We start from the raw sequence: 22,903 nt of genomic DNA, 5'->3' as shown, positions 1-22,903 counted from the left end.
GGTCAGGGGAAAGACACCCCTCTTCAGCAACGTTTCACTCCCAGGACCAAAATCCTACGACTGACAAGTATTGTTCTATTTAAGCACTGATACTGAGTATACGTGTTTCCATTTGCCCAATTACTAGTAACAATGGAGGCAGCTATAGCAGCTTTATCAGAATGTGAGTGCAAGTGAAAAAAATTAATCTTTGTAAGGTAAGTAAAGTGACTGTAACTCAGCAGCCTGCCAAGGCAGATTAATATGGCTCTTTGTAGAGACTCTTCTGTTTTCCCCAGATTTCCAAGAACTAGAATGATTTGTCTTCATTGCTGCTGTTCACCACTCGTTATTTCTTTTCTCGTTTGTTGACTAAGGCCTGTCAGCAGTAAGCCTGCGTTTGGAGACTAGATTCAGCAGCTTTCAAAAGGTTTTGATGCATTCTAGCTCTTTCCATGTGGCACAGCAGTTTCTGCTTGAGATAGGCATTAAATGACAAAGAAAATTAAAAAAAAAAAAAAAAAAAAAAAAGAGAGAGAGAGAGAAAAAAAAAAAGTGCACCTACCTGCACATGCTTATTTTTCTCTGTAATTATTCATATTACCCATCCTAGTTAACAAAGGTACCCCAATAGCATGCACACAGGTAACAAAGAATACCAGAAAAAAAATGTAGCCCACACTGGAGCTGCTGTCTCAGCACTCATTTCCGCATGGGCAGCCCATCACAATGCATTCATATTATGCCTGAAGGTCTTTCACTGTGAAAAATATTTTCCCAAATAGCTACTTCATTTTTTATTTTTTTTTAAATCAAGATATATGTTAAGTGCCATAAGAAAATATCAGCCAAATTAATCAATAAACATTATTTTCTCAGACAAAACACACCGATACATATTGTTAGCATATACAAATACCTTTGACAACACAGCATGGACTGTAATTGCTTTACTACAGACCATGCACAATCCTGCTATCGCATCCATTCTCCACTGCAGAGAACTCCATTCACTCGAATGCAGTAAAATCTGTTGCTATCAACCAAAAATAGCAGGTATTGCAAATATCACAGTTTATTCATAAACTATACGGAGTATTTCTGTTCTGTAGGAATTATAATTGCAAGCTTTAGGCTCCTGAACTTCAACAAGAACTTGCTCTTGTATGGGCACACTGGGCGGCCTTTCTACAGAGAAGCATGGGAACTTGTGAACAGAGCTTACACTTCAAAGGGTCACCAGCTATAAGGTTTCAATTGTTCTAGCTTGCAATTTTAGTAGCTGCTCAAATCTAATTTAAATTATCTCTCCAGTTGTAAGTTTGGTTAGATTTTATTCTTCTCCATGTGTTAAACTAGATCACCTGTGCCCTAAAAATTAAGGCTGCAAGAGCACAACAATTTAGCACTGACCTCTGGATATGCCTTTCTATCAAACCCAGGTTTGACTGTCTTCTGTTTAGTCATCTACGTTATGATACCTTATTCTTCCTTGCAAAACAAGGGAACAATACAGTTCTGAATTGTTTTAGTTAACTCCACAGTAAAAGAGGTCACTGCTGTCTTCAATGACTTTTTCAAAATAGACACTGTGGGGGACAAAAAGTCTATGCTCTTCTCTAACATTGCGCTGATACTCAGAAAAATATTGCTACCTTTCCTTCTGACCTCAGTCTACAGAGATACTGCACCTTTTCTGAGGCACGTAACTGTGCAACTTACTCCTCACTAAGCATCAATATCAAAGCTTCCCAATTGTAACAATCACTCTTTGTGCTGACACCGAGTAGAATTTCATACTAAAATTAATTTATTCCAACTTTATCCAGACCAAAAATATTTCAGTGTCATCCATTAGCACCTGCACTGTAAAATTCAGCAGCCAATATAGTATTATTAGAAAAGAATAATGCAGAATATTAGCTTGAAATTACAGCCTGAAAACAGTCAAAATATTTCTGGTGCCAATTAGTTTTCATTCCCTCACCTGAATTTGTTCGATCATCTGATTATGGTGCTTTGTCTCGTTCTGATGCTGTGCATTTCTATAAATCCCATTAAGCAGACAGATACCTACTCTTGCAAGGTACCACATGAGCTTTAAAGGCAGTGTAGTGTTGGCCTGCTCTGAAATACAGTTTTTTACTTTGCTCTTCTTGGTGGTAGTGGTTGCTGACAAAGAACAGGTTCGGAATTTCTAAAATTCCGTGCCAGTAAAGGACAGTGTGATGCCTTTCCTGCCCTGTGCCATGCCTGCCATCACCCCCCATCACCTAAACTAACCTAGTGCTTTTCAGTACTGCCCCCGTCTTCCCTTTGGTGTACGTGTAGCTGAAGTCAACCAAGAAGAGTTTTCTGTGCTGCAAACCTGCTAACACACCTCCAGAACCGCTTCCCAGCCAATTCCCTATTGCGTGAGTCACACAGACTGTGCTTTCTCTTTGGGATTTTGTATTTGTTCTCTTCTGTCTTTGTTGTTTCCATTAGTCTAAAGTAAAAGTCATTCAAGCTGAAAGGACATATTTGTTCTCTGTTAATGAAAAACCTTACCGTCCCTCTGCAAAGAATTACATCAACCACTTGTGCTGAATCACTAACAGGAAACTGCTCTCACCCACACTGGAAACAATGCTCAGAGACTCTGCTGCAGATGTGCAACATAGCAAAACTGTGCAAAATCACCAGCCTAATTAGTTAAGAGGATAATGAGTGATGACTAGGAGGAACCTCACTGCAAATATATAATGCAAACAATAAAGAAAAATAGGTGGTGTTTTCAAACAGCAATGAAATCTGTTCTGTTCCCTTTATTTTTATTGTTGTTGTTGTGTTACAGACTCAGATTAGCCCCAAGGAAGGGTGGCAAGTTTATAGTTCAGCCCAGGATCCTGATGGCCGCTGCATTTGCACTGTTGTTGCACCTGAACAAAACCTATGTTCAAGAGATGCCAAGAGCAGACAACTTAGACAGCTGCTAGAGAAGGTAAGTCTTCCCAATGAATTTCTCCTTTTGATCACTGAACTTCCCTGGAAATCCACTCCTGTCTCTCTAAGTTTAATATATAATGGTGCCCTGAAGCATTATCTATAAAAACATTCCTTCAGGGTATATCCCCTACCTGTGTTTTCAGCACTTATCGTAATTTGTCTGTTTCCCTCATAGCACACCTCTGTCAACCCAAGCCACTTATCTAGCAAACTGAAGTTGCGTTTTCTCTTGCTCATTCCCCAAACCCTTTCTTACACACATACAGGACTGACTTTCCCTGTGTCAAAACAGTTACAAATCCCACCTTAAACTTCCTCGTTGCTGTGGGATTTAAACTACAGCTCCTGCTTCAAACGTGTAAGTCTCTTGAAGGTCATTCCTTGTCTCTTATCAGCAAATAATGAGATACAGACATGACAGCACCATCAAAGCAGACCGTACAGATGAGAAACAATTCTAAGTTATTTTTATTTCTTATTTCCTCAGTTAATACTATTTATTTCATTCTCCGGTGGTGCAAATTTTGTCTAAACAACCCAATTCTTATTCCCACTATTATCCACTCTTGTTTATATATTAAAATTAGTAAACTGTTATTTTGTATGAACCGAAAAAAACACTGCAACCATGAAAACACAAACTATTATTCTGCATTCCCTGTGTAGGTAACCAAGTTTATAGTTACTGTGTAACAGCTAGTAGTTCATACCCTGAGGGACTGAGACAGAGCATTTGAACAGCAACAGCAGAAAGCGACATAAAATGTAGACCCCCCCCCAAAAAAATGCATTTTTCAGCGTACAATTTTCAGTATTTTTTCAGCTATAGAAAAATCACACCAATGCTAAATCCAGCAGATGTTCCCTTCATAAACCTCCATGAACTTCAGGAGGGACTTAATTTCAGTTTTTGACAGAGTCCGTAGCATGACATGTAACTAAGTAGTTTTAGAAACTTCCCAAGAACAATCCCTTTCTCAGAAGAAAGTTTTTCAACTTATGTAAAATGTAAAGGAGAAAAGTAGAAATGTAGAAAGTAGAAATGTAAAGGAGATGGGAGGACAGGCAGTCATGTTTGCTCCTGATACCCATCTTCAGTTATTTCTCCTTGCCCTCTCCTCAACAGAATATATTAACAGGTTTTAATGAGCTGTTTTTCCATCTCAGGGTCCCAAGGAAATAAAACATCAGAATTTTTTCCAAGCTAAATACGTAGGTGAGGGTAGAGTCTCCTAGAATGGGGTTCACACCACCTTCATATTGTTCCAAAACTGATAAAAATCCGAGCCAAACTCAATTAGTTGGCTTTCCACTTACCATCTATGACAGGAGGTAGGAACGATCAAAATCCAGGATCAGACCTAATTCAGTAAACGTGTTAGCTATGACCGCCAAACAGCCAGTAATTTTTAAAGCTAATTAATGTTTTTCATCTTTAACAACAAGCCTGCCCTCTTACTCACCATTCCTACAGATTTCATGGTACTCAGCAGATGCAGCTGGAGAACAGGTACAAAATGAAGTCACAGAGAAAAACCTGTGGCTTTGTGTGTCAACAAAAATACCTACAGACCTGTGGACCATGTGTGTCACCACAAAACCGAAGGACTACTTGCTTGCTCAACAGTTGGAAAGCAAAGAAGAAATAAAAACATTACTTTTTCACTTAAAAATACTTCTAGGAACTGCCAATGGCAACTGTCCAAAAGCTGATTTGTACTATTTTAGGTATATATTTTTCTGAATCCCCGCAGTCCGTAGGTTACAACATATTAATTTAAAATACAAATATTAGTTTAAATTTTACATGCTCTTGCAGACAACAGGAGTACTGCTACTTTTGTGGTTTATTAGGAAGGTCAATTTTTTTTTTGAGACAAAACTTCAATACAGCATTTAATATTCTTTTTTTTTTTTCATAGTCCACTTTTTTCCCGTTTTAGTGGACGGAACACTTACTGTCAAATAATAACTGCATTTGCAAAATGTGTCATGTTTATGACTGGGAAAAACATTGCTTTTATAATAGGTACTGCTAGATAATTATAATTATCTATATATAGATATATATATCCATATATATTATATAGATATATAATTAACTCCAGATGAAAAGTCCTTGCCTCATTTTAGTGAAAGTGCTAAATGAGGTCACTTGCAGTACTACAGTTTCCTGAACAGTCACTTATCTATAAAAAATGATTTTCTACTATTAAAACAATTGGCTGAAGTTTCTAATTTTATACTTGTAAAACCACAAGCAAATCCCAATTTAATGATGGCCCCATCCCAGCTTATCTCTGGACAGTCTCATGTATTCCTTATAGTGAATTATTATACCAATGCCTACTAGGTATGAAAATCACACTCTTCGTAACAGCCCAGAAATTTTCTCCTAATCTTAGTCCTGTTCCTCAGGTGGAGGAGGAAACACATGGTGCATGGAGCATCCTGAAGAACAGGCAGCATCTACTACAAAAGACAAAGTAGCCTCTAACAATTAACAGCATTTTTCCAGCCCATCGAAAATGGTGCTGAAAGGATCCCCCTCTCTACCTCAAAGAAACTATCCAAATACTCTGTGGCTCTAAGATCTCAGTCCTGCTAGCTCTCTGTTAGCCCTGTTCCCCAATTTTTGTACTGTCATGCAGTTATGGAATTTAAAACCTATACTGTGGTATAAATGGCTCACAGCTAAAGCCTTGACATAAGTACATTTTATTGCCTGACATTTAACTATCTAAGCAGGAAAAAAAAAAAAAAGTAAAGCAACAAAAAGTGCATTTAGAGAGTGTTCTTCTTTAACAGGTTCAGAATATGTCCCAATCTATTGAAGTTTTAAATCTACGGACTCAGAGGGATTTCCAGTATGTTTTAAAAATGGAAACACAAATGAAAGGGCTGAAGGCCAAGTTTCGGCAAATTGAAGATGATCGGAAGACATTAATGACAAAGCATTTTCAAGTAGGTTTTATTTTAACAATAACTTTGAAAGCCTGCTGGAAGCGATGTACTAAGCAGCAATGCATGGACTGCTAAGATCTCAGCTTGAAATGTTCATACAAGAGCAACATTAAAATGAAAAGCGTAATAAGATTTCCTTTATGATAATAATCTTTTGCTCTGTTCAATTTAATTGTACTAGGAAGTAACCATTAATTATTAAGATATTGGAGATATGTCACTAGAAACAGATTCCTGTTTTTCCTGTATCATTGTGCATGTCATACTGAGAAATTTATATTCATTCAAGCTCCAGTGATAAATGGGCAGATCCAATGGAATTAATAGCAAGTAACTAGAGAGTTCTGCACTTTTACTGCTGCCTGACATTCACTGCAGTTGAAGGGAAGAAAGCCTATAATAAATCAGGTTGTTGTAATTTTTATCCAGTAGAATTAAGATCTAATTTCATGTCTGAAGGTTTGCTATTCTGAGTTTGGGATAGGGGAGGAGGGCAATCATTCCCAGTCGCATCTGTATGATTAAAAAAAGACTTCTAAGGAATTTTAATGACAAGAAAAAAAACACAAGCCAATCTTTTTGTGAGGAAGGAGAGTTGCAAAGATTACAAAACAGCTTTGTGTATTCTGAGAGGAAAAAAAAAACACCTATCTGAAGTACTTTTAAGGAGAAAAATTTACAAAAACATAGTTAAGTTCTTCAAATATCAAGTTTGATAAACAGTATTTCAGGTTGAAACACAGCAAGATAGGATCTAAAAAACATATTACAAAGATTAAATTAACAAAATTTATATTTAAACCCTCCATGAAACACAAAATGGACATATTTTTCTAATCAGCACTAAAGTTACATACCTAAACAATTACATAGCTAATTTATTTTCCAGAGACACTGAATATTCTGGACTTAATAACATCAAGAATTAAACACATTAATGATCTGACTACCAAACATTATTCTTTGTCATCACTCTTCATATAGGAGGCTGAACACATACTTGTAGTAATTTTCAGGTAGTAAAGCTCTGCAATTTTTCCTTTTATCACTCATTGCTACAACACATTTCTATAATGCCATTATATATTCTTTATCCTCATAATAGTTTTTCTTGGACAAAATATCAAAATTTGACTGTCTGATATGTGATGTCAAAGGTAGCAGACTCCTGCAGTATTCTAACCTTTTAAATATTCAGTATTTATATTGGTCAGACATTTAACCTCAGTTTGATAGTTTGCCAGGAGCGTAAAGCAGATTTCCAGCCAATCAAATGATAGAGGAATTTAGAAGGTCAACATCACACAACATGCTGCTGGCTTTCTGAAATTCAGCCTACTAAAATTCCAGTGCTTTATCTTACCTGAGACACAGGAACTTCTTGATATAACATAACCCCTCACACCAGCAGGTGCAAAGCACCAGAATATGCCTACCACCCATTCATTTTGCAGTACAATTTAGTTCCTGTACCACGGATCACAGCAACAAGTTAGGAATGTCAGCAAACACTATGGTTTTGGTTTTGTTTTGTTTTTCATGAAAACACCAAAACCATCTTTATATCATTTACTGAAGTGGGATGTTTTATGCTATGGTTCCATGTTTCTGAGAGCCAAATAGAACAAATTTGATCCAGGTCACACTTGAGAATATGGTCATATTTCTGTCAAATCAGCATTCATGCCAGGCAAAAGATATCTGGTCCCCCTCAAAAAAGTTACAGCAGTTTGCTCAAATGATACCTCATCTGACATAAATTCTGTCAGGAATAAGCTACCTCCATTAATTCTCCTAAACTCATCATCTTGCTGAGTTTTGTTTTTCCATCCATGGTTTACCCATGATTTTTGACTGCTTACTGCCCCTAGAACCAAAGCCTAAGTTCATCATTTCAAAATCAAATATAAACTTTGGCTTTTGGAGCTCTGCATTCCACATCACAAAACCTAGTCTCGTTGTTATCAAGAAAGACACAACTGTTTGTTTTTTACAGATATATTAGGCTCAAGATGAATTTTTAATAAGGATAGTCAAATAAAAAATAGTTTTAACTGTAGACAAAAACTCTTCATTTCTTCCTGTCCACCTCAATAATTCTGCTAATATTCTATAATTGGAAGACCCCTTGAGAACAGAGCCAAAGATACAAAGAAAACTTCTGATGGTTTCTAATCCATTTATAACAACATATCTCTTTGTAATTTAAAATGCCACTTTCTAGATATTAAGATAACCTGCATGCAAACTATTCTTCCAACTCCACATATAGGCCTTTATTTTGAGCAAATAATAATTCCAATATGAAAACCATTGTTAAAACTGCATGGATCAGCGGAGTACTGAAGAGATGTAGAACTCTCAAGCTGTTCTAGAACACGTTTGAGAGGTAAAAACTCAGAGGCAGATCTTCAAGCAAATCTAATGCCAACCCTGACTATCAGCTTCTTTCACATCTCCTCAGTAGAAAAGCATTCTGTTTGACATTATGTTATTTATTTTGAAAATGTTTTACCATGTTTGTTGCATCCATTTATACGAGTGATGTAACAAACTGTACGTATCTCCGTGCATCTCATTGACTATACTAACTAATGACCACATTTGCTTCTGCACCTCTTCCTTGTGCTTGGGCATCCATTTAGTTCTCTTCTGCTTTCCCTTTTAATCTGCTGATTTCTCCATCTATTCCTTCAGGACTCCATTTTCTAATCTCTTCAATAGCCTCTCCCTGTGTGTCCTCATCCATTCTCAGTCTCTATTATCACCTAATATTAGTGCCTAACAAGTCTCTATTTCCACCCTTTTTCTTGTTTTGTCCAGGCTTGCATCTCCTCATGCCTCTGGCATTTGCTCACAGAAGTCCTGCTGTTTTCTCAAAATATAAACAGATATGCAAATCAAGGGCAAACCTACAAGCTTTTCATAAAGCAAAACCTTTTGATTGCAAGGATTCTTTGAGGTTATCTACAGAAAAAAAAATAAAATAAAATAAAAATAAAAAGAAAGAAAAAAATAACCTCAATCTAGACTAATTTAGTAAAGATTAAGTTTACTGCATTTAAAAGAATTATTACAAAAACAAAATATAAGCAGTCATTATAAGTTACAAAGAGAAATTCTCAATGTACATGACAAAAGTCTGAGAAAGGGGCAACCAAGAATTCCCAAGTGGAGCCTTGCTTTCCTTAATCGATATTTAGGAACAGGAGTGGTGACAAAATACCAACTGCACATAGCAATAAAATGATTTGCTACAGTCCAGAACAAAGAACGCCTGAGGAAGTTCAAAGGCACCTAGTGATGTAGAAGTACCACAAGTACAAAACAGTTTAAGAACCATGGATTTTTCACTTCAGAAGAAAGAGATATATATCACTGTGTCCAGATCAGAACTAAACAGGGTCCAACAGATATTTAGGAAAAAATGAACTCAGTATTTCTAAGGAGTGAAATAAAAATGAACAGCTTACCCACTATAGAACAGGTGTGATGTTTTTGACTGTCACCAGGTGTTCAGGTCTAATCACCTTTTCTCAAGGAAGATACAGTGCATGGGGGTTTATATCCTCTGGATGGAAAGTCAGACCCTCAACAGGTCTGGTTCAGATCACTGGAAGGTAATCATATACCTCAGTAGAAATAAACTATCATCTCACACATTTTGTCTACTGCTTACTGCCATTAATTCTGAGATTTCTAAGACTTTCACAGTACACTGAAATAATAGCTCTAACTAAAATCAATAGTCATTTTCGAGTCATTTTAATAATCAGGCATAAATATTACATAACAGGGAATAAGAGGATTTAATTCCTTTAAACTGCTCTAATACGCATTTGATTACCTTTAACAGGAGTTGAAAGAAAAGATGGATGAGCTCCTGCCACTGATCCCAGTTCTGGAACAATACAAAACTGATGCCAAACTAATCACCCAGTTCAAGGAAGAAATTAGGAATCTGTCTACTGTCCTCACTGGGATTCAAGAAGAGATTGGTGCTTATGACTATGAGGAACTACACCAGCGGGTGCTCAGTTTAGAAACCAGGCTTCGAGACTGCATGAAAAAGCTCAGTAAGTTTACTATTTCTTGTCAGATTTGATCCCACAGCTGTACATTTTTGTTTTTCTCTATAGCAGGATGAAGTTTTCTTTTTTGATGAAAGTCTGAGCTATATTCAGGAAAATTAAGAAAACATTTAGGAAAAAATTCTTCACCAAAAGGGTTGTGAAGCATTGGAACATGCTGGCCAGGGTAGTAGTTGAGTCACCATCCATGGAGGTATTCAAAAAACGTGTAGATGTGGTGCTTACTGACATGGTTTAATGGTGGACTTGGTAGTGCTAGGTAAAAGGTTAGACTAGATGATCTTAGAGGGCTTTTCCAATCTAAATGACTCTCTGATTCCATACTCTGATCTGTGCTACCCTAAAAAACATCAAGAGTAACTCTTAAGGTTAGTCATACCCCTCAACATTTGTGCCAACGTATTTTAGATAATTATCTACCCTACTTTATACAAAAGGAACTGAGATGGAAAATTATAAAAGATAGCAACTTTAAATCTAAGAGACTTACAACTCATTGGAGAGATACAAAGGTTCTTTCTAAAAAGTTCAGACAGGCTTTTCTATTTAAGTCATTTTTGGTTCATCAGTGTGAAAAAAACAATAGTCAGAAGTAGGCTGGAATCAGTTTGGCACTGTCCATGATACAAATCTTGCTATGACACCTGAGAGCCCACTCCAACTGCACTGTCTTTAGACCTGTAATACCAGCATTAAGACAGATATGCCACTTTCCCATTTGGAACACAACAAAATTAGCATTATATCTAATTTAGTGGAGTAAAGCATGATTTTTTTTTTTGAAAACACAGCAAAAATCCATCATGAGCACTGCACTAGATTTACATCAGGCAGCCCCCATCTTTATTGCTCATGTTGCTGGCTTTCGTTAGAAACAGTTGATGTTCAGCATCTCCAAAAATCAGCACTAGCTCAGTAGTAGCTACCAAAACTAAAAGTCTGAAGTATCGTTAAGTGTCAACCTTAACTTCCATTACGCAAGCAGGGTAATTGGTACCCACCCACTTTGCAGCCATGATGCAAAGTCTGCCCTCAGAATGCACGCACTGACTCTGAGAAACCTGATTACAGCGCTACTATGGAAATTTTGGTCGCTATAGCTAACAATCCACCCCCTCTATGAGAAATAAATGCTTTGTAAGTTAAGAAGGAAAATAAATAAAATAGAAGCTCCTAGGTTCAATCCTGTGATCAGTATCTCAGTTACCAGGTGGGGGATGTTTACTTTTGAAGGCTATGCATGATGTTATTAATTTGATAGGCAGTGCTATTTTTGTGAGGCAATGGAATGAGAAAAATCTAGGTTAGGTTATCCTCAAATTATTTATTCTCAGTTTCTTTGTTTTATACTAGAAATAACGCAGTGATGATGGGCTAAGTAAATGAAAGACTTCTTCAAACAGAAACTTGTTATAATCCTATTTTCCTCTCAGTGCACATATTACAGCACACTACTGCATTGGCAGAAGGCAGTCAAGAGAAAGTGGCCACATTACAATACTGCAGCAAACAAGCAAATTCATATAAACAGTATTTTCTGATAGTGAGCATTCCAGTAAGTTTATTAGGCAACAAAAGACCATCATCACATTAACAAGCATTTTATTTTTATTTTATGAAGTGACTAGAGTAGAGGATGCATTTTAAAATATCACTGGGGTATTCATATGACCAGAAGTATTCATATGAAGGATCTCTTCTCCTTTTCTTATTTCCTATTTCCCTAATTTTTAGCCATGTTTCCCCTCCTATCTACCCTGAATTCCTGTAGCACATTCTATTTCTCTTGATTAATAATGCAGAAAAATTATATATATTAAAACTATATATTATATATATTAAAAAACTATAAAAAACTATATATTATATATATTAAAACTAGAAAATATTTTTATGAAATAGATTACTGAGCACATCCATGCCACCAATGCATTCCAGATAAACATAGCCTGTTCCTAACACATGGATGGCTCCCTGGACATCCTTTCTCCTTTAAATTCTCTGAAGCATTTGTAGTGGTTCTAGCCAAGAGGGATTTAATTGTTTAACCTAGCATCCTGCATGCTGCTGTGATTAGGATTTGTGACTAAAGCAGTGTTGATAATACCAATGTTTAGCTAGTGTTGAGCACTACCTGCACAACATCAAGGCTTTCTCTTCTTCCTACTACTGAGAGTAGGCAGGGGATGGGCAAGAGGCTGGGGGGGAGCACAGCTGGGACAGCTGACTCAGGTTGGCCAAAGGTTTATTCCTTGCCATGTCACAACATGCCCAGCAATAAAAACGGAAAGGTTGCTTTCCAAGGTAGCTGCAACTCAGACTGTCTGGTCACCAGTCTGCTTGAGGTGACTGATTGCCTTTGCAATTTCTTTTTTTTTTTTTTTTTTTGGCAATTCCAGTTCTCACCCCTTTTGCACGAGGAGGTAGGGAAGTAAGCGAGTGGCAGTGTCAGGGTCAACCCACTGCAGTCCCATAGCAAACTACATAACCACATTTTCCAAAACCCCAAGACAGGTGCAATTTGAGGTAACAATAACGTAACACGGTGTCATCTAGGAGGTCTATTATCAATCTGGTATTTTCATATTAAAGTTGCAACTTCTTTACGTATTTTAAAATTCAAATGTGTTGCTTCTAACTCTTTATTATAAGTGTTTTGGTCTTTTCAAGCACAAATACAGATTTATTCATCCTTATTATTTGGACGTAGATGCTTAAATGACTATCCTTGCACACCCTTAGAATTAGTCTAAGAACTGCTTAAGTTAGGATCTCTGAGAGCAACTCCTTGCAAACGGTAGCGTGAGCCCAGATCAGCAAGCACAAATGAAAAACAGCTCTCATGCCTCCCCCCTCTCCCAGCCATATTTACCATGCTGGAGGTGACCCAGCTGTGACTGCCCATGCCAATCTGATAGCCTATGGCAACATAAGGTGGACTGGCCCCAATGTGCCACAGGATCTGCCTTGAACCTTCACAGATTTTGCTGTGTTTCACAATATAATTATCTAACCAGTGTGTGTAATAGCTATTTTCCATTCTTGTCCCTAGCAGGTGTTTTTCAGCATTATAATGCATTATTTATACTGTCCTGGCCACTTAAAAGAGATCTTCCATCTGCACTGGCAACACTTTCAACGCTCATTAGCATACAGTAAGCAGTTGTCTCCCTTTCACTGAGATGTAATGATTACCAAAGCAGTTGTGTTGACTGAAACTTGCTCCTTCTCTTTGGAGTAAGAGAAAATTCAGACAAAAGCTGCTGAGAAATTTAGCCATAAAACTGCATGCAATTAAACCTGTAGAGACAGTGCATATGACTACGCACACCACAAGGTCACACACACTTCTGCACGTACAGGTCTGTCACTGGCAGCCACGTACATGCTTGTGTAAGACAATGCAGCTTGCGCAGTAAGTCTGGGACCCTTTGATTCTTGTCATAATCTGTTTAGTGCAATGAATAAAATGACCTAGCTGGCATTCATCGAAGCCAATATTCTGCCAAATATTGCTTATGAAATAAGTGGTTCCAGCAGATACACATTGGATTCATTTACATATATATCTTATAACAAAATCCAAACAAGATTTTACATTCATATTTTTGGTTAAAACTTCAAAAGTACAATATTCCATTTATCCAAAGAAATGCAGTTATATCAGTAGCAGAAGATGTATTACTGCACACATAAGATTACTTTCTATTGCAAGGGTACTTGCACTTCCAAGGCATCCTCACCAGTGGGATTTCGAGAGCTTTACAAATGTCATTTAGTACAATCTGTGCAAGGGAGAGATGTATCATTATCACCTTCTTGTAGATGGAGCAAAAAGTCAGGAAGGAAAAGTGACTTTGCCAAAGATTACCTAGCAAGTCATTGCACACATGCAGTAGGGATCCAGAGTTTCCTCTCAGCAAGCTCTAATAATGAGACTGTAGAGCTTCCTGGATTTGTGTTATGTATGACAACAGACATGCACCAATTAAGTAAGAACTAATTCTACTTTGTAATGTGAGGGAAAGAAATGTTACAACAAATTTGATCATAAGCTGGAGAGTGAAAGAAATAAAGTACTTGGAATTGGTTTGTGCAACCACTGAAAAAAATACTCACTTCATTTTCCCCTCTTTATTACCTGCAATAAATAGAATAATAATGCTTATGAACACTTCAGGAGGATGTTTTGGTTGCTTTGATTTTATTTCCCTTTCAAGTCCTGCTATAAATCATACACTCACTTGGTATATGTAGCAGCTACCAATATTCATTTGCATCATGGCAGCTAGGAATATCAACTATCTTTCCTAGCTATCTTCAAAATAGCTTCTGTCCAATTGGTTTTCACAACCTTCTCCTGGTATTTGCTCACCTCAGAACAGCCTTCCAGATGTTTTCTGCCCCACAGACGTTTCCGGCCTACAGAAGCAGTACGTTTACTTTTTTTTTTTTTAATGGCCAATTCATGCTTAACTTCTTCCCTAATATAAATACACAAAATCACAAGCAAAGTTATTGAAGTCCATGGTGCAAAACTGTTACAAAGAGAGGCCATAAACACCCAGACTGTGCGTCACATGTTCCTTGTACAGTCCCATTGAGGATGGATAAATTCTCAGAGGTTTGATTTTCCAATTACTACAATGAGTTATCGTTAGGACTTTCTCAGATAGTCAGCTGCTTCTTTCAAAGTCAAGGAAAAGAGACCAACATTGCTTCTAAAAATCCCACTCTATGTAACACCAACTGAACCTTTTAGTGGTGAGAAAAATGCCTAGAAATATCACTTTTTTTCCTATTTATTCTCTATGTTCCTGAACTTTCTGACATTTGCTAGAAACACAAAACCTTTCTTTCATTAGATATCTACTGAGTGTCATAAGAAAGAGCTCCCTTTTTTGTTTGTACTGAAAGAATGAAACAGCACCAAACTTTTCTCTATATAGATAATTTTGTGCCCATTAATTCAGCTCTTTTTATTTTAGTTTGCTGGTCTGTTCCCCTCCCAATTAAGCCAGTATTCTAGCTCAAATAGTGTACTGCAGGTGCTCTCAGTTACTCTGCCTCAAAATTTTCTTTTCATATGATGAGACCCAGACAAGCTCTAATTGAAAAACTCACCAGAAGTCGCGTCAGGCTCTGCCACACTGAACGTGAGAAGCTCACCTACCATCTCCTTCCCATTGCCAGGCAGCAAGGCACAGGGGATTGAGACAGAGATATAGAATTTGACCCCCCATGTCATACAGCAGGAAAGCTATACCTTTGCAGTCACATTTTACAAGAACAGCAGGGGTACTGTGAATACAAATCCTAGGACAGAAAAGTATTCTTGTCTCTTCAAAGATTCACCAAGGACTAGAGAAACCGCCAAAATGGTAACAAAGCTTGAAGCCGACAGACCCAGTAGACAGTTCCCATTTCCCAAGCAGGAATCCTCTGATAAAGATGTTCTGAGAATAAAACCCAAGGGTTCTAAGAGTCACCAGGGCACTGGGGCAGCTGGGAATCCCCGGGTTGTCTAAGACAATCCCTATCAGGTTTAACAGATGCTAGCTCAGAAATGCTTCTCATTTCATACGGTGTTTTTCCGTTATGCTTTCCTACCTAGAAACCAAGATAAAGAAAAGTCTCAGTGGGAAACTCTTTGGAGTTTGGGGTGTTTGGTTTGTCTGTATGTTTGTTTTTAATTTCAGACTCCTAGACATGCCATGCCACAGATGTTTTATGTAAATAATACTGCTTTTTCAATATATTAGCATCACCACACCCTAGCAAGAAACCTCGGCATGCAAGATCAATTTTAATATAGTTACATGAACAATTATAAGGTTCATATTGCAAATATAGGCTGGGATTAAATCAACACATTTCACACTTAGGTAGAGGAGAAGAAGCTGTTTCCAATTCTGGCGGAGGAAGGAGGAAATTTTCTTGCACTAACACAAAGTTGGAAGTATTTACAACTACACAGAAACACCTTGCTTTGTCAGTGAACTCTTAAAGACTGTATTGAGCTTTATTCTTGAAAGAGCTCTCATTCATTTCCTTTCTGTATCAAATTAAAGACTGGGCTTGGGCAAGCTATAAAGGAATTATCTTCATAAAGTCAGTAACACTAATTATATCAGTGTTAAACTGCATTTTATAGCGTCATGTCATCAAAATGCTGTGTTATTCATCTGCAATAACTTATTTAACTGTAGTAGTAAGTCAATAATACTTCAGCACAGGCAGCACACTTGCTACTTCAGAATGAGCAAAACCACAAATGACCCTGATTTTGGCAACGTTTTGCAGTTCTTCTGTAAGAAATGGGTAAACGCATTAGAAAGTAAGGCTCCAAAAGACAGAACTGGAGAAAAGCATGATACCATTCTCTTGAGGAATGAGAGCTCAGCGTCACTGTTTTCTTAATTACATTCACCTGATTCTTTTACAGTCCAATCATATACTGGAAGCAGCACCATGTTAGATAACTGTCTAAAGCTTTGACAGAATAAAGTGTGAAATGAATTTCAGATGGATTTCAGTGAGAAGGGAGGAAAATGTGGCCTCAATTGCATTTCCTAGTTGTAGTATAAGCCTATTATCTCACATTTGCCTTCTGATCATCAGCCAGCATAGCTTCACTGTATTCAGGACCAGTATTTAGAACGTCAGTTGATTTGGGGAATATTTGAGATAATTTATTTCCATAAAAGTTCCTTGTGCAGCCTTAAACAGTTCAAAACAACATAAGCTGATTTATCAAGTTGATCGTTTGGCTGAGACATGATTTGGGACCTGTCCAGTTCTTTCAAGCAGCTCTTTGCAAGCTCAAAGACCTCCCTAGTCTCTGGTTCCAGTCTGCGTGTGTCTGGAAGCAATGGTTTGAGATCTGACTGCTCAGAACAGAAGACTGATGACACCTATGTACTTGACTCCAAATATTTTTCAAACGAACTGAAGAGTGAGGTTGTGAAATAAGCTTCAGGTAGAGTAAGGGTGAGGGTGGGCAAGTGCAAACAGCTATTCCCCGTTTTTGCAGCCACGTTAACAAATTTATGAAGAGGCTGTCTGCAATAGCAGGGTATAGACTTACATGAAGCCTCCTCCAACATTTAGGTCATGTATTAAGCTCTTGTGCCTAAATTTCTCCAAGCTGCAAGGCAGCTGTCGTGACAGGACAGTGGTGGGCACTGAGCTCTGCTGCTTCCTTCCTCCTGCCCACGCTGCCTGTCAGTAGGCCAACAGACCTCAGGTATTGCTGAGGTTTATAGCAGAAACCTGCTGATGGGATGAAAAGGATCAGTATAACGGGACTGGTTTACCATAGGTGGAAAGAGTACTTGTAACAGTACTTAGTTCTGAATAGCTGTTCCATGAAGAGATATCACAAATAGGCAGATGTCTGAGAGTGTTTAATGAACAAGGAAAGATGGGACAGACTATAGGGCAGGAGAATAAAAACATCCTCATGCCTTTTGCAAGATGTTCTGTTTCATTATGCTGAAAAGAGGAGCTTTGTCACTTTTTCACTCAGCTGCCCCTCAGCTACCTAGCAAATCTCCTAGCTGTCTTCCTTTCTTCATATCACTACATGCTATCTGGGAATAAAAATTTAATCACATGGATAGACCCCAGATTCACACTACCGACCATTTAGCCGCTGAAGTACAATGTCATCTCTTTTTCATGTTGAACAGTTGCTCAATGCATTCTGAAAGACCATTCTCTAAAAGCATCTGACTCCTGCCACACAGGGAAGCTGCTCAGTTCATACAGTTCAACTAAATCAGGACCGAGGAGTTTTATTGAGTTAATGACAACACAAAATTAACCAGCAATCAGTGAACTATATGTTCAGGATCAATATAAGTGATAAAACAGATGAACAATAGCAAGCACTTAAGAAACATTAATAAACCTACACATTTCTGAACACCCTTCTCTAGTCAAAAAGCTCCAGCCACACGCACGCACCACAGGCAGGGGACACACCTGCAGGATGCTCGCAGCACTCATTGAGGTGACTCCTCTGCTGGGCCTCAGCAGAACTCATGGTTTTGCAGCTGCCTGCGCCACACCGGATGGATGGCTGCTGCCAAAGTGCCTCTACAGTACTGTTTGCTCCACCTTCCTCCTCAAGCTCCACGCAGCTGCCCTCACAGAGAGATTTGCAATTCTGGCTCGTGCTGCAGGCTCCTACCCATGTGCCAGAGGTGGGCTCCCTGCACCCCACGCCTCTGCCATGGGCTGCTCAACTGCTGTCAGTTCGGACCCTGAATTTCATGGCCCAGTTTTGGTTCGCTGCGTGGGTTTATTTATTTAGTACTGGGGTGGTTTTACCGTGCTGGGCAGCTAAACCCCACAACCGCTCTCACTCCCTCTCCTTTAGATGAGGAGGGGGAGAAGTAAAGCAAAGAACAACTCACGGGTTGAGATAAGGATAATTTAATTAAAGGGAAATAATAATAATAATTAAATAAAGATTATTATGAACTAAACAATTTAACTAAGGGGAAATAAAAAGGGAAAGGGGAAAAGGGAGGGGAAAAGGAAAAAATAAAAAGAAGGGAGGAAAACAAACAAACAAAATAAATGAAGACTATATGGAAGTGCAGTGGAAAGAAATTACTCTCTACTTCCCACAAATGAGCAATGATTGACCACGTCCTTGAAGCAAGGCCTCAACGCACGCAGCCGGTGTTCGAGAGGAGGACTGACGTTTTCCCAAGAGCCCACCCCTCCCCTCTTCTTCCTGTTTCCACCTTTTATTGCTGAGTGTGACACCACATGGTATGGAATACCCTTTGGTTGGTTTAGGTCAGCTGCCCTGGTGATGTTTCTCTTCTCACTTTTTGCCCACCCCCTAGGAGGGTTAGAGAAAGGCCTAATACTGTGCCACTGCTGCTCAGCAGCAGACACAACACTGGTGTGATAACACTGCTGTTCCAGCTACAAGTACAGAGTACGGCACTGTATGGGCTGCTGCCGAAAAGTTAACATTCCAGCCAGACCCAGTACAAGTACAAAAATGGTGGTTTTCAGAGTTCCAAATTCTTTGCATACATTTTGCTACTCATGTCCATACAGCGTTTTAAAGCTACCCAACTAGCGTACCCTTCTAACTCACACATTCACTCATACTACACTTGTGTTTTGCTAACCTTAAAACCACAAATTTGAGAGTGATTATTTCTTATCTTAATTTCTTTCTATTCACTATTAGTTTTCTGATATTTTTCTTTGGAAGTATTTCAGCCCCATTCAAAGGTTTGAGTTTACCTAATGCCCGTGTCTGAGACAATTTTCTTATAGAAGTATAAGGTCCTTAATAAAAAAGCACTTGACCACTATAAGATACAGCCCTCCACTTTCCACGCTAACTGCAGTTCATCACTGTAGAAAAACAGCACTTCACACACAAACTAGCGGTGATACTATCTATAGAAAATTCCTGAATAAAAAATTACGTAATATGTTTTCTACAATTGGTTAGCAAAAGATTCTTTAAAATAGAAAACTCCTAAGTATTGTGATCAATGGAAAACAAACATACATTAATCCTAACTTTTCACTGAACTTTCTGAAGACAAAAATAAGGCTTTTTTGTGTCTTTTCATTTATTATTAAATGTTATTCACTTCAGCTGGGAAGATACTTTACTATGTTGTATTTTTCATGTCCTGAAAATGTGACCATGCTTTAAAATACATAAAAACAAAAACAAATATTTTTCTTAACTTATTTGTACTGTTGTTCAATAGAGAAAAGTTCATACAGCGATGACAATCCATCCTCAACCTAATCCCGAATCCCCTGGAGCCACTATTTAGTTTTGAGCAATTGGTCTTGTGCTCTGTCTTATGTCAAGGAGAGTTGTGTAATTATTTGCATTAATGGATTTGTTTTTCTAATTTCAGCATGTGGCAAATTGATGAAAATTACAGGCCCCATTACAGTCAAGATATCCGGAACCCGATTTGGAGCCTGGATGACAGATCCATTAGCATCAGAGAAAAACAACCGAGTATGTTAAGGCGCTGAAATATCTTTGGGTTCTTTTACAGATTTACTTGCTTGATTTAAATCTTTAAAAGAGATTTTCCCCCTAGGAAATGTCCAAAGAGAGAAGATAGCTGAGCACATTTGTGCCCTTTCGTTACATTGTTTAGGGTTTGTGGTTCCCAAACTTTACTGGTTTCATTGCTATTGCAGTTGGTTTTGTGCACCATTTTTCACTGGTCAAAGATTCAGCTGAGGAAAATTCAGCCAAGTGTATTTCTAAGCATAAAACCAAGCTTAACTCACATGCCCTTTCCACCTCTCTCCTTAATTATTGGTCTCTGAGAATATCTTCATCAAGTCCCATACAGCAGAGACCCAAACATTAAATAACTGCAGGCACTGCAGCTGTAACAGTCTTCCTGAGAGTTCACTTGTAGAGGTAAGTTTTGATGTAGAAATTCAAGAGTTCCTCAATGCCTTTCTAACAGGAAGGTGGACAATACTGTACTTTGATAGATTGCTGCACACCCAAAACCTTTTTCTGTCTTTTTTGGCAATGTATCCATTGTGCCATATCATGATCACGTGCCGCAGACTGTGTTCCAGGTGTTCACTTCCAAACTTTGTTTTCTTTCCAGGTCTGGTACATGGACAGTTACACTAACAATAAAATTGTCCGCGAATATAAATCAATTGCAGACTTCGTCAGTGGGGCTGAATCACGGACATACAACCTTCCATTCAAATGGGCAGGAACCAACCACGTTGTCTACAACGGCTCCCTCTATTTCAACAAATATCAGAGCAACATCATCATTAAATACAGCTTTGACACTGGGCGGGTGCTTGCACAGCGTAGCCTTGAGTATGCCGGCTTTCACAATGTCTACCCTTACACCTGGGGTGGCTTTTCCGATATTGACCTGATGGCAGATGAGATTGGGCTATGGGCTGTGTATGCCACCAACCAGAACGCAGGCAACATTGTCATCAGCCAGCTAAACCAAGACACGCTGGAGGTGCTGAAGAGCTGGAGCACAGGCTACCCAAAGAGAAGTGCTGGAGAGTCCTTCATGATCTGTGGCACCTTGTACGTTACTAACTCTCACCTAACAGGAGCCAAGGTCTACTACTCTTACTCCACCAAAACCTCCACTTACGAATACACAGACATTCCTTTCCATAATCAGTATTTTCATATATCCATGCTTGACTACAATGCGAGGGATAGAGCTCTCTATGCCTGGAATAACGGACACCAAGTCCTGTTTAATGTCACCCTTTTCCACGTCATTAAGACTGAAGATGACACATAATTCTCTTTCCCTTTCCTTTCCCTCACCTCCCATCCTCAAAGCAGTGTCATTTGTGATAAATTCTAAAGCCTTCATCTCTCTCCATTCCTTTTAATTTACATTTCCTTTTTCCATTAAGGAAAAGCAACATTTTGTACTACACAATGCATTTCAAATATGGCTGAGCCTGTCAAAAATGACCTGTTGGATATAAAAGCATCTTAACTCATGATTCTACAAGGTCTTAATGGACCTTATTGTGAAAAGCACTAAAGAGGATTTAAGTGGCTAAAGACAGTTTTAAAAAGATTACGATCTGCCTTATTGTAGAGTCAGAGACTAATGGTGGCTTAAATGCATGAATGTCTTTTTTTTTTTTATCTCATTTTTGATTTTAATCTATTGTTCAACATCAGGAAACATTTTGGTAGCAGACATATTGCACATCGTATTTTTTATTTATTCTAAAGGAAATATTTAGGAATTTAATTTTCGTGAACATGGAGTATGACTCATTTTGCCATCGACCAATTTCAGATGTGGTGCTGTATAGTAAGTTTTTAAATCTCTTGCAAACATTTTATCAACAGTATGTATTTCTACCATTGTAACCACCATTGTGCAATTGTATCTCTTCACTTCTGTGAAAGTAAACTAAGTACTATTTTTTATAAAATATATTGAAGCTTAATTGCAGTTCTGGCTATGGGTCAGTCTAAAGCGGTAAATCTGAGAATAGGTTGTTATTTCTCAGACAGATCAATAGTTTCTCAGGTGCATGATCCCCATTCTCAGCTTTGCTTGGTAGATCCCTTCTTACTCACCATTGGTGCTTACTGGCAAATTTGCAGTTTTGAAGCCTCACACCAAGCCCAGCTTTACAACCGTTCACCATGTCCAATTTTTACCACCCTGCAAGCTCTCGGTCTTTTTCTCCTGCTCTTCCCTCCCACTATTTTCTTTCCTTTATGCTCACTCCCTGGTCTGGGCCCTGGAAGATTGAACCTGACAGCGGGCTGCTGCCGATGCCCCCAGCCTGGGGGTGGGAGCATGTACCGCACTCGCGCTGGTCTGGGGTCGCTCCTTTATCTGCCCAGCTTTGTATTCATAACAGAAGAACATTTATCTGTTGATGAAGGATTTTTAGGGATGACAGTAATTAGGAACAAAATACAAAGGAAAAGGTTCAAGTCATCGGTGTGATACCTGGTAGCTTCCAGAAATACTTGTTTCTTAAAGGTATTAGTTTTAACCATAAGTAATGCTATTACTGCTAGCAAAACCCAAACATCTCTGCAAAAAGTTGGTGTCAGTGCTGTGGCTGCTTTCTGGCAAGGGAGAGTATTGTGATGGCTATTCAGCTTGCCGCACTCTCTCAGTAGAAGTTGGAGGGTAGGGGTATTTTACTGAGGAAGAAAGAATGAGGCTTGCCCCATATTTCATTGGAAATTTGGGGGGTGGGGGAGGTATTCTGTTGAGGAAAAAGAATGAGGTGCTATTTACCTATTTTGACATGTACAGAAAGAAACTAACACTAATAAAATGTCTATAAGTAGTTCTTAAACTGGGCTGTCACGTAAGGCAGAGAGA

The 22,903-nt window shown here is 38.4% G+C and overlaps 1 protein-coding gene across 2 annotated transcripts in view; it reads left to right on the top strand.

The window, feature by feature from the left end:
- OLFM3 (olfactomedin 3) overlaps window positions 1–22,009 on the top strand; it is a 58,831-nt gene extending 36,822 nt beyond the window's left edge. Inside the window, exons 2-6 of one of the 2 annotated variants that reach the window (XM_027462699.3) lie at window positions 2,816–2,962; window positions 5,776–5,931; window positions 9,788–10,007; window positions 19,934–20,040; window positions 20,657–22,009. In XM_027462699.3, coding sequence (XP_027318500.1) covers window positions 2,816–2,962; window positions 5,776–5,931; window positions 9,788–10,007; window positions 19,934–20,040; window positions 20,657–21,334 — 1,308 coding nt within the window. In that variant the 3' untranslated portion in view covers window positions 21,335–22,009. The remainder of the gene's footprint in view (window positions 1–2,815; window positions 2,963–5,775; window positions 5,932–9,787; window positions 10,008–19,933; window positions 20,041–20,656) is intronic. The other variant, XM_072041747.1, reaches the window with a different exon arrangement.
- The last annotated feature ends 894 nt before the right edge of the window (window positions 22,010–22,903 follow it).

This window comes from Anas platyrhynchos, chromosome 8, assembly GCF_047663525.1.
Source record: "Anas platyrhynchos isolate ZD024472 breed Pekin duck chromosome 8, IASCAAS_PekinDuck_T2T, whole genome shotgun sequence".
Taxonomy (NCBI): Eukaryota; Metazoa; Chordata; class Aves; order Anseriformes; family Anatidae; genus Anas; species Anas platyrhynchos.
The sequence above is the reverse complement of the archived record's forward strand: the minus strand, read 5'-3'. Positions and strand labels throughout refer to the sequence as shown.